General features: G+C 37.7%; 1 protein-coding gene across 1 annotated transcript; it reads left to right on the plus strand.

Moving 5' to 3' along the window:
- Positions 1 to 668: 668 nt before the first annotated feature.
- Positions 669 to 12,085, plus strand: LOC122803218. The gene is made up of 5 exons (XM_044072824.1): positions 669 to 696; positions 6,677 to 7,095; positions 10,994 to 11,380; positions 11,515 to 11,592; positions 11,994 to 12,085. Exons 2-5 carry the CDS (start codon positions 6,708 to 6,710, stop codon positions 12,083 to 12,085), a joined length of 945 nt encoding a protein of 314 aa, XP_043928759.1. The 5' UTR covers positions 669 to 696; positions 6,677 to 6,707.
- The last annotated feature ends 270 nt before the right edge of the window (positions 12,086 to 12,355 follow it).

A 12,355-nucleotide genomic window follows, 5' to 3' on the forward strand; every position in this document is an offset into this window, starting at 1 on the left:
TCTTTACTCTAACCATTCTTTCCTATTGTCCCTAGTACTGTGTATGTTATTATCATTACTGTTATTCATTCATTCCTTTCTTCACAACATTTTGTTTGTATTCATAATACTTCTTGTCATCTTGCTAGCCTACTGTCATTTATATTTGTCTGCATAGAGACTGAATGAGTCCATTTGGATCAGTGCTCAACCCCAGTTACCAAAATAAATACTAAGTCTGAGGAGGGGGGTGGTGCTTGCTTTCATGAGCTTTATACTGTGTGTTTGGGATATGGGCTGAGGGTGAATCCAATCAGTATTGATTTATTGCTTGTCACATATTCTTCCAAAGTGAAGAAACAGCTGTTCAGGTGAAAGCTATATTGCTGCACGTCATTAAGAACCCTGGTCTACAGTTTTTACTTCTCCTTCCTATCTTCCTATTTACACTTTTTAACCATGTGAAATGTGCATCTAATTTCAGATCAGATTTAAATAATTCACTTTGAATTGATCTATATTTAGGAGATAGTTTATGAAATATATCAGAACCTTTGTTGGTTGGTTTGTTCTGGCTCTTTTTTTCCTGTTTTGTATTGTCATGGCAACAGCTTGATTTATTTAAATTACAAACCAGTAAAAAAAGTCAGTGTTCTATTTATCAGTTTAGTTTATCTAATAGCAGACAAACCAACAACACACCAACATAGTGAACAGGTTTGTACTTTTTTATTTTTTAATACAATAAACAGTTGGTATATGATTAGGAACATAATAGTCTGATGACAGTGTGTTTCCAATCCATGCAGATTTAAACAAGGCAGAGATCTACATATTTGCTGTATTTTTAAATGTTTTAGTTTGCTGTATCTGTACTGTTACGATATATCATTTAGCTGTCTGACTTTAATTTACTTTTACATAAAATAAACCCCATCTAGGATAAGGTGTAAGCAGTATGACTGATATTTAGTTACTAAATTTTAATGTTTGCTTCATATTTTTCTATTATAAAGATGGGTAGAATTACTTCCTTTAATAATCACAGTCTGTGCATATATACATTATAACAGGCAAAGTAGGGTTATTGTGTAGTCTAATAGCCCCAATGAAGTTTGTGTATATTTGAGCATTCCTTTGGTGATTGATGGGTGCATGATATTGTTGATGGACAGGCTGTCAATGAATGCCATAAATTAATCTTTATACATTTGTATTTCTTTCTTTGAATGTACACTACGTACTGTTATATATACATGCACATAGCTGTAATACACTTTCTGTAAGTACAGCATCCTGTAAAATGGTACAATTTATTTATTCCTTTTTAAGGTACTTGCATATTGTCGCGACCAGATTTCCGTGATAATAACAGTTGCTTCCCAATGCTGAAATCTGACCAGTAATGCTGTGAAAATGTCACACAATGTGCTTTCTTTCATAGTGAAGGTTGTTTTAGGCAGGGTTATCAATAAAAACTGAAAAAAGTAGTGTTGCTGTTTATGTATACACTTTACTGCCAGCATGTCATGTTTGTTGCCCATAACATAAGCTTTAAGCTGATGTTTTTTCAAGCACTTGTACAGTCTTTGCATCATTAAATTAAATATTATAGAGGTAACACTTTGCTGATTTTATAGAAATGCCTGGAGGTGCAATACGTCAGTACCCAGTAACACTAAGGTGTGATAGTCTGCTGTGCTGTATGTTTATCCTAATGAGATTAAAGGGTACTTACGTATAATCGCAACCAGATTTTCGTGGGTTGTGAAATGTGCATACCACCACAGATTAAAGTTAAGTTAATGCTATAGTATAGCAAAGGCTAAAATGAATGAAAAAAAAATCTTCAGTAAACAGTCCTGACTAGTGATACAACCAGTAAGTCTATGCAGACCATCATTGGGGACATACACTACTAGTCCTGAATCTTAGACCAATTGATTATATCATCCACGGTGGTGCAGTGGTAGCGTTGTTGCCTCACAGCAAGAGGTTCTCCCATTCGATTCTCGGCTGGAGTGTGGGGAGTGCCTTCTGTGTGGAGTCTGCATGTCCTCCCCACGGTTGCAAGGGCATTCGAAAGAAATGTGTAAATGGGTGTGCCTTCGTTGAAGGTTGAATGTCGAACTGGCACCACAGAGTTTGTGAAAATCTACTGCCAATCATTAGTGGACCGGAGTTCCACTGTGGCGATCCCTAACCGGGAAAAGCCGAAAGACAACAACAACTAAGAGAGGAGCACTTTATGAGAGCTGGAGATGATTTACACAGTGATTCTTCATATTAGGACACACCAGGATGCACTGTAGGCCCACTTTTATGTTATCAGACCTATTTTTTAATTGTTGTTCTTAAGAAAATTAGATGTAAGATAACAAAGAGTATAGTGTTCATTGGGGGCTTATGCCCCTCACACCCCCCAGAAGGACTGCTAGGCATTTTAAACTGTGCAGAGCAGGGCAAAGTGTGCATAGCAATAGGGGAAGGGGGGTGGCAGGTACCTTGCTTGCTATACATGGCCATACTTTACAGAATTTATGTTTGTAATGCCCAACATTAGAGTTTAGATTTCTTATACTTTAACCTTAAGCTATTTAATGTTGAAAATAGTGCAGCATTAGAATAATAATTTAGAAACATGAAAAATATATAATTGACAACCCCATCAGGATGTCAAACAAGTAGGGTCTAACCACACCTGTGCGAAGTCAGATGGTGTGCCCTGATATAAACAATCACCATTTATACTAGGAAAGAAGTCTGATTAGAGGCATGACACAGTCAAAAAAGAGCATCAGTTTGGATGAATGAGAAAAGACAGTGCAAGAAATATACTGTTAAAGCTACTTAATGTGAATTTCCTTTCCTATGATATCATTGAATGTATTTCCAGTCTGACATGATCCATTTTTATTAAAAATGCATTTAGTAACATTCCCTTCAGCAAGACATTTGATACCATACCAAACAAGTAAACAACAGAAGTAGAATTCAGCCAAAACTTCTGAAGTGGGTCAGAGGCTGGTTTAAGGAAGAAAGTGTAAGTTGAAAAGCAGATAATCAGATGACTGGCTCAGAACTCAGTACCAATTTCGGTCCTACATAGCCAATAATACTAGTTACAGCAATAAATGCTCAAAGCCATGCATACTGTCAAAGGTATCTGTTCATTCAGTTAAGACTTTTTTTTATGCAGCCAGGCAATTCTGTACATGGTGCTTAGTTGTTAAAATACTTAACCAATTATGACAATTATGACCAGTAGTATATATTATATGCATGCATTTAATATCTCTCTTGAAACCTCTCAACATGCAGATATTGGAAATAGGAACAAAGCCCCTTGAAAATGAGGTACAGCCAGCCAAAAAAATCGAAATTAGCATACCATTTGAATATGAAATAGCACAAAACTCTTCCATCATCCAGTAGGAATGTGGAACATTACTCAGAAACATGTTTAAAAAACAGAGAGTGACAAAATATAATCACATTATCAAGAGACAATATAAAATATGCAAACTTTAATGAACTGTATTGCGCAGTTTCATCACACATAGTCATTCAATTTTTGCTTCTGAGAAAGGGAGTTGTAAGGTGTGTAATCTCTTAATTTAAATTGTTGCTGTCAGTGATATATTGGTCATACAGTATGGTTTTCTGTGTACCAGATAGTTTCAAAAATCATGTGCGATGGGGAGATTGAGAAAATTGTGCAAAGGAGTAAATCAAGCCTGAAAATATACTCACTTCCAAAAATAGGTACATCATATGCAGGGTAAATTAGGCCTGAAAATAGGAACATTCCTCCAAAATATGGACAGTTGAAAGGTATGTCTCTGCTGTTGTTTTAGATGCAGCCAAATATCATTACCAATTATTTTGCCCATAACATAAGCTGGTACTTTTCCGTTAAACCCCTACCACTGCTTCGCGTTGCAGAGGCAGCTAAGATGAAGTTAATGGAAAAGTACCCTTCATCTTAGCTGCCTATGCAAAAAGATGCCTTAATGTCTTAAAATCAAATGTCTGCCATTATTTAGTGACAGCAATCCTCAGTTTCCTCAGTTGTGTGTGTATGTGTGTGTGTGTGTGTGTGTGTGTGTGTGTGTGTGTCTGTTTGTGTGTGTGTGTGTAAACCTCACAGCTGTCCCTGTTTTTCAGGGACGTCCCTGATTTTTGCTCAAAATTTAGCTGTGGCCATTCTATCACTTGCGATTTGGGGATAAAAAAGTGATGGATTACACTTAATGAATAAATGCAATAATTAGATTTGAAGACTTCTTTTACTTCGGAATATGCATGTTAACTCACATTATCTTATGATGTCAATATCTCAAGAGTACTGATATTTTTAAAAATGACCCAGATTGTCATTGCATTTACTGTTCATGATTCTGGTAAGTGGTTGAGGCTGAAAGCACCAATGAGGAAGAGTAAAAAAAAAAAATCACAGCCATCTTAAATGCAAAGGGGTTTTCTTTTGCTCTCTTATCCCTGAAATGTCACCATCAAAATTCACTTGTCATTTGAGCTTTCAAAAAAGCAATATAGCCGAAGTCTTAGTTGCCGTGTGTTTCAGACCAGCTTTTGCTTTCATTTGCTGCTAGGGTGATTCGTTAAGGTATATAGTTAACTACTGTATTACATATTCTCCTTGCCTTTCTGCAGAAAATAAATGACTGATGGATATCCTCCACAAGTATTTCAAGTTTATGCAGTGTGATGAACTGGTAGGGGTTTAACAGAAAAGTACCCATAAGCTTTAAGTTGATGTTTTTTCAAGCACTTGTACAGTCTTTGCATCATTAATGTAAATATGAAAGCGGCAACACTTTGCTGATTTTATAGAAATGCCTGGAGGTGCAAGTAGAGTTTAATAAGTCAAACTGACTGAACACCAGTACCTGTGCTCATACCTGTACTTTGATGCAGGTCTGTGAGCTGGTATTTCAGTCTCCATACTGTTTAGTAGCATTAGTACACAATTCCTTTGGTAAATGGAAATCCATGATTTATTACTAGATATTCACAGTAGACACATTGACAGTGCACACAACACCCTGACCTCATGTAGAAAAAGAGGTGTGATGTCCGTGCACTGGCCCAGCAATCAAGGAGCCTCAATCCTCACCACTAACACCAGTGAGGGGCATCCATATAAGGAAAGGATAATAAATACACACACAGTAAAGTACAATTTCCTTAAGAGCACACAGAGATCACAGTCAGTCTAGGGTTGGTTCCTCCCCTTTCTCTCCAGGTCCTCGATAAGACTTCCCACTGGCACAGCTATAGGGTCCAGATCTCAGCCTAGTGGGCAAGCTAAAACCTCCAGCACCCTCTCTGTCTAACCAGTGTTTCATGTCCCTGCCCAAGTAGCTGACACACACACTTTGAGATAAGAGTTTATACAACCACACCAACACTCTTGGGGAAGGCTGGCACAGGCTCTCCAGCTGTGCCCCTTTTTTGCCCAGTCTAAAAGGTAGTACCAGCTGCCACCACCCCTAATATCAGCTACTCAAAGACCCTTAAAAGGGTGTCCAATTATTACTGTGCAATATTATTATCCAAATGGTAAGTGTGACCTAACAATCAAGACTTATTTGGACTAACTTGGTACAGCATCACTATATACATGGAATGTACTCTTGGAGCTTAAATTAACTCTACATAAAACAGCCACAGTTTAAAGGTTTAAAAATATTTAATAATAAATAATAAAAACACAAGATAATACTTCTTACTACACAGTGCTAGTCAAGAGTTCAGAGATCACAGATAAATACTTAAAATAATTCAGTAGAAAAGCTCTGACATCACAGAAAAACATTTGGTTTAATCTTCCTTATTTCCTAGCTATATCTAAGAGAAAACAGCTCTAAATAACTTACATATAGAGCAAAGCAGTGCTGGTGATGTTGGATGTTCTCAAGACAAAATGCTCTGAGCTCTCTGATTTTCTCTCTTTAAATTGATAGCACAGAGCTGCTTCACATGATATCATTCTTCACAGTTCTCTTGTGTTCCCAGGCTAACAGAAACTACATTTACATTCTTTACACCTGTTCAGAAACCAGAACAATAAAGGAGATTTATACATGCAAATTCTAGCCATTAACTCTGGTCTTAAAACAATAGGCAGGATGCCTCCCTTTAGACATATTGGCTCCGTATTTTGACATCAAAGACAGTCATAAAATGCTTCACTTAGCTTTCTTACAGCAGAGTGCACTGTTGTTACATTTTTGCAGTTCAATATCCAATGCAGTATTTTCACATTTAAGAGAATAAGCCTGTGGCTTACATTAATATTTACAAATGACAAAATTATCTACCAAAATTCTGTCTGGCTAGGCTGGCAGTCTTTATCTATCTTCACAAGGGGATTGATAAAAAAAAGAAATTCACAGCAGGCACCTTCCTATTCTGGTATACATGGCTTCCATGGCACTGATATTCTAGATATACAAAGGGGCACAAAATGGAACACCAATCTAACAGCAATACATGCTAGCTACAAAAACTTGTCAGTATACATGACTTACAGTTTAATAACATGTGTGACTTCATCATTTAGTTACATACGAGCAATTTAAAGAACCCAGAGCATTATATAATGTGTATACAGTAATTCCTGCCAAACGTTTGTGTGCTGCTCATATGTACTTTTGTCTTTATTTTTGGTTAGGTTACCTATCCTACAAATACAAAACATTATAATGTCTAAAGTACGAGTACAAAACTTTACAAAAAAAGAAGACAGAGCCCTGATAGAAGGAATATTAAATCACGGCCAAGCACTTCTTTGCTGGGAGACCAATCACAAACAGACAAACAGATGGTGGAATCTCATCGTCCGCAGAGTCAATGCAGTTGGAAGACACAGCCGTACACTGCAGCAGTGCTGTAAACGACTCATGTCTTTGCATGATTTAGCAGTTAGACGACAGCAAGCACTGAATGTCTGCACCCGTTCCAAAGGTCGAAGGCCACATCCCACACCACTGAGTGACACAGATGCTTTCTTAATCTCACTGGATACTGAAAACTTTAACAGCATACTCCTTAACAATGGGTTTGAAGAAGTAGTTCAACCCAATCTATCAGGTAAGTGCCATTAATATTTGATTGATGTTTAGGGTTAATTGCGACTGCCTTTAAATAGACTTGTATAATATGTCATTGTGTGGAGCTGAATGATGTGTAGGTTCATCTGCAGAGTTGAATGATGTACAATTTCGTCTGTTCATCAGTGGCCTGAGACACTCCCAAGTATGTGGATCATTTGGCATGGAGTACTTACTTTTGGATGGCATTGTTAAAATACTGTGCTGAAATATCTGTTGAGTGGTTATGTGATTGCATGGACATCTTTCCCTTGAGAAAGAGGTGAGATGAATCTAAGCCTGGATATTTAGGCATTATCTATAGCTCAACACCTGCAAGACAATAGCCATGGCTTACAGTCCAGTTTAAGAAATCCCAAATGTCTAACATTAAACCACACCTTCTTTTGTGGTTTTGGATGATACATTTACAGTTAGAGACTGGTTGTTTTCCATCATCAAGTCACTATATTTGCAATTAAATACCATTGCTAGCATTAAATACCTTCCTTGCTCAAAAGTTCTTTCTGTGGTTATACATGTCCTTTTCTCTTTCCAATTTCACTAATGTGACTTATTTTACCTAGGGCTCTCTACCACTGTTAACCAGTTACAGCTGGTGTAAAACATTGCAGTCACTTTACTTACAGGTACTCCTAGCTACAACTACACAACTTCAGCTTTGCATGGATTGCACTGACTCCCATTCCAATCTTTCATCATGGCTAATGTTTTATGGTTGGTGTATTTCATGGTACATGAGATGGGTCCTCCATCCGAAGGAGCTTTTGATCCTGAATTGTTCTACTAGGTCTTTGTTTTCCTTCTAAAGTTGATTGGGAGGTCAGTAGTGGAGTTTGAGACATCTGGACCTCATTCACTTTGCATTTAGTTACCATACATCTGGAACCCCCTTCCCCAATATGTGAGGAGGTCTCCAACTCCTGATAATATTTAAAGGTCACTAACATACCTCTTAATTTCTATGATTTATATATAGCTCTATGATTTTCATGGTCAGATTTATCCTTGATCCTCCTAGATTTATGATGTTCCTCGTAAACCCTGACCTGTTTATGAGTACAAACTTTATTAAGTACATTAGCTAAGCCTACACAAAGACTTACTACCACAACTCCATAGGATCTAGTATATAAAACATTTATGGTAAAAAAATAAGAAAGCGCTCCTCTTTCTGAGTCTCTGTTATGAGATTTTTAAAAGCCACTGTTAGGATTTTTAATGCTTTGAGACTGAATGTATGGTCATTGAAAATACATATTTATTTATTTATTTTGCAGTTTGCTAACTGGGAAAATTATTACAAAGCTAATACCAAAAAAGCAAAGTACGTATCCTCATATTCTTCATAACTATTTTAGTATTGATTTCATTATTACTTTAAATCTAATGTTTACACTGTGCATTTTGGTGTTAACTAGTTTTATTGGTTTATGTATTGATTCTGATGGTGCTGACTGGCACGCAGCTTAATAAATCTGATCCTAAACTTGAACCTTTTGCTGGCAGGGCTAAGATTAGTCTTGGAAACTTTATTCAGTATCACCTGTATGATTTGCAACATTAGATGTACATGTTCATATGTTCATAGGTGTTTACTAGGCTAATGACCACAAGGGCCTTTTTAAGCCTAGCCATGCATCCCAAATCTCTATCAAGTTCTGATACACTTGATAAGTGTAAGCAGGGTTTGGGAGATGAAACATTTACATGCAGGGACCTGGGAGATGAACATTTACAGGTTGCCTGTGTCCACTAGAGGCATAGGTACCAAACCAGGAATGAATTTCCTGTTTCCCATCCAATTGTCCAAGTTGCACTTGAATTGGTTTATGGAGAAACTCTGCTTCACATGGATGGGGAGCCTGTTTCATAGGCAGGGTAGTCACTGGGATATATACCTATCAATCTAGCAGGTCCTATTTATATCACAGGTAAGCTTAAAGTCTTTAGAATGGGTAATTATGGTGCTGGTTGTCTTGTGGATATGCAGGAGGTCCATGAGAGTGGGATCTGACAATGCCCTGTATGCCAGGTATAGAACTCCCCTCAAACGCCTGTAGGAGATGGAATACAGGGATAGGGCCTTGTGGTGGTCTGCATAAGATATTTTACTTGCACCCTGTATTATTTTAGTGAGGAACCTCTGTGGACTTTCCAATTGTTGGATATGCCAGGTTAGGTACAGAAAATGTATCAATTGTATATCATTCCTTACATTGCCTGATTTAAATGTACACCTGTTGCTTCAATATCAAGCAGTGAGAGTTTGGTGTTTGCAATCAGCAGTGATAATAATGTGGCCAAAGAACAAGTTTTGCTAAGGAGTGACTTGCACACAGATGACAGCATGCTGTCTGTAGCCAATGGTAATGATTTGCATACACAGGGCAGTGTTGTAATGTTACATGACAAGTTCCATATTTAACATATCTGGTTTCACCTGTGCTCAGATGTTTCATCATCTGCAGTAACCCCTTTACATCACCACGTGACCAAAACATGTGACCTGTGTGCTCACTTGGATATCATCAGGTGTTAACAGTTGTAATATGCATGTACTCAGCTTTGGAAAATGAAGTGTATGGCCTACCATATTGAGTTTCATTTGCCATATTAGACCTGAACCCACAATTGCACAAATGCACAAATCATAGATGCATAGCTGTAATACCAGTGTAAACAACTGCATATAACTATTGGTGTACGTTTCCTAAACAACACAGTGAATCTGATAATGTAGGTATCATGAAATGCATGACTGAATGAATTAATGTCAGTTATGGTAAGCAACAGTACTAGAGTTACACACAGAGGGGTAAAGGATAGATCAAAAGGTAAAATATCCGTATATTTCAGGACACATCATAAGAAGACTGATTCATATTACTACATCCCTAAAAGTGGGATATTTCCTGATAGTACTTCTGAGATGTGCCACTAAACATTTTGTCATACAATGGTGAGATTGGGAGCTTACGGTAGGAGCACTGGATCACACACATTCTGCTCATCCATTACATCAGTCAAAGATTAAACGCCACTCAGCATTTATGTAATAGGTGTAAGCTTCCTGTATAAGGTCATAACTTTTAAAAGGCAATAGTGGTGACACAGATTTCTAGAAAATTCTGTTTTGCAGACAACAAAGAAACAATTTTGGAGAACGAATGAAAAAATCTCTATGAGTTAACAATTATGTTTAGAAGGGTGACTGCATATAAGGCAGATTAAGCAGTGAGTGTGTGTACAGGGTCACAGGCTCCAGGATAACATGAGGAGGTGCTTCAACTGGCTATGTTGCTCAGATAATACATTCCCCTTGTTCTAGCCTTTATGCGTATGTGAAATGCTGGATTATTAACGGACATGAGATGTGTATTTAACTTTAGTACATCTTTTTCAGTAATTTTTGTGTTAGCTGTGACTGTGAATGAGCAGTAACATTACTAGCATGCTTCTTACTTGATGCTCCATTCTGTGCTATTTGAGAATCTTGCAATGATCCACAAATTGTAAGTCAACTGTTTTAGGCCAACAGTTTGGGAAATGTGCATGACCATTGATGTGTGACTGATGCATATTTGTTATAGGTTTAGCCATCCTTTGATACGCAACATAATATACTGTTAATATATTTGCAGTGTGGTAATTGCTATGTGACCTGAATATCTGAATGTGCATTATACTTAATTAAATGCTATGAGTTTGCCTTGCACTGATAACAGGCTGTATAATGAGACAGCGATGAATACGTACTGTTATGCATAATATGTAGTCATAACTCTGTTGCATTCACATATATTTATGCTGTTTTTTTGTCAATGGTTAGTTATTGCAACATTAGTTATAACTTTTATTTTTTATCTGGGTTTCAGTGACTGAAAGGAAACGAAAGGCAAGCTTCAGTAAACAGGAGACACAAATTCTGATGAATGCTTTGAGGACAGATGGTGCCTTCCTGATAGGTCGAAGTGGAAATCAGAAACTAAGGTACCAAAGATGGGCCAAAATTGTTTCAGAAGTAAATGCCACTGGCCGACGTGGACGCCTCATTGCCGAATGCCATCAGAGAGTAAATTATATGATGAATGTGGCTAAGAGAAAAGCACACAAACTACAGCTGTTATTTAACAGTGGACAGACCCCACTCCTAGAGACAGAACTTACAGAGGATGATCACCTTTTGCTGTCATTAGTGCATAATATATCAAGAAAGGCCATACCTGGGGGCATGGATGTTGTTGATGCACAACAGAGAGGTGGTAAGTTTGCATTGTACATAAGCTAATTTTGTTACACCTAGATCAGCAATGTTACTGTTTAGTACATACAGTAATGCATAAATGTTAACATATATTATTGAAAGATCAGCAAATTCATTATTTATTTTTTACAGTGCAAGATAGAAAATGCTGTATAGAAATGGAGAAACCACAGCCAGGTACATCCAGAGAATTGCACACCGCAGCACCAGGTATATCTTTGATTCTGCATGTTACCTTCTAACAAAAACTGCTATTTTGACAGGAAAGGTAAAGATGTTTTGTATTTAGTGAAAAATATTCCTGACAGTTTTCTGTGTGCTCCTCTAAGCAGGCTATTACCAACAACAAGACCTCTTAAATGGATGATGAGTAAGCCAAATAGCTGTAGGTTTTATTTTATTTTGCTGCCTAATGTTGCTTCAACACTTTCTATCTATGCCTTAGATTCTCAGACCTCAGATGTACAGGTTGAGGGTGTCACAGTTGGTAGAAATGAAGGTACTTTTCAGCAGATGCAAATGCAGTGTACCTGCCTTACAGAGACATGTAGCAGCTGCGCAGAACAATTGTTGTTTCCTGTGTTCTAACAATTTGGGTACTTCTTGTGCAGGAGTTGTAGATGGGGACACCCATGATAATAGTCCAGCATTATGCAGCTTAGCTTCAGAGCCTGAGCATATTGACTTGACAGGTGACATGTAACCTGTACCTTCTCGTATGACAGACAAATGTTTTACGCCATCAACATGGCAGACCCAGCATTGCAGGTGTATAGCTGCAGATGCAGGTGATGCTCTTCCCTTGCACAGCATACAGAACTCCTACAAGAAAGCACTGAGTCATAAGCCCAGACTGCAAGACTTCTATAGGAATGGATCACACTATGCAGCAGCTTCCCTGTGGCTACAGGATGCAGAACTGGCATGTCATAACACTATTGTACTCCAGCAGCTGTGCAGAAATAATATTGCC

This window comes from Protopterus annectens, chromosome 5.part1, assembly GCF_019279795.1.
Source record: "Protopterus annectens isolate FY-2018-M chromosome 5.part1, PAN1.0, whole genome shotgun sequence".
Lineage (NCBI taxonomy): Eukaryota > Metazoa > Chordata > Ceratodontiformes > Protopteridae > Protopterus > Protopterus annectens.

What these genes read in the sequence shown, in the direction of transcription:
- LOC122803218 (XM_044072824.1), top strand. Translation starts at nt 6,708, where the DNA reads ATGTCTAAAGTACGAGTACAAAACTTTACAAAAAAAGAAGACAGAGCC. An exon ending in AGTTCAACCCAATCTATCAG is followed by an intron (nt 7,096 to 10,993) that starts GTAAGTGCCATT and finishes TCTGGGTTTCAG; the next exon opens with TGACTGAAAGGAAACGAAAG. An exon ending in TGATGCACAACAGAGAGGTG is followed by an intron (nt 11,381 to 11,514) that starts GTAAGTTTGCAT and finishes TATTTTTTACAG; the next exon opens with TGCAAGATAGAAAATGCTGT.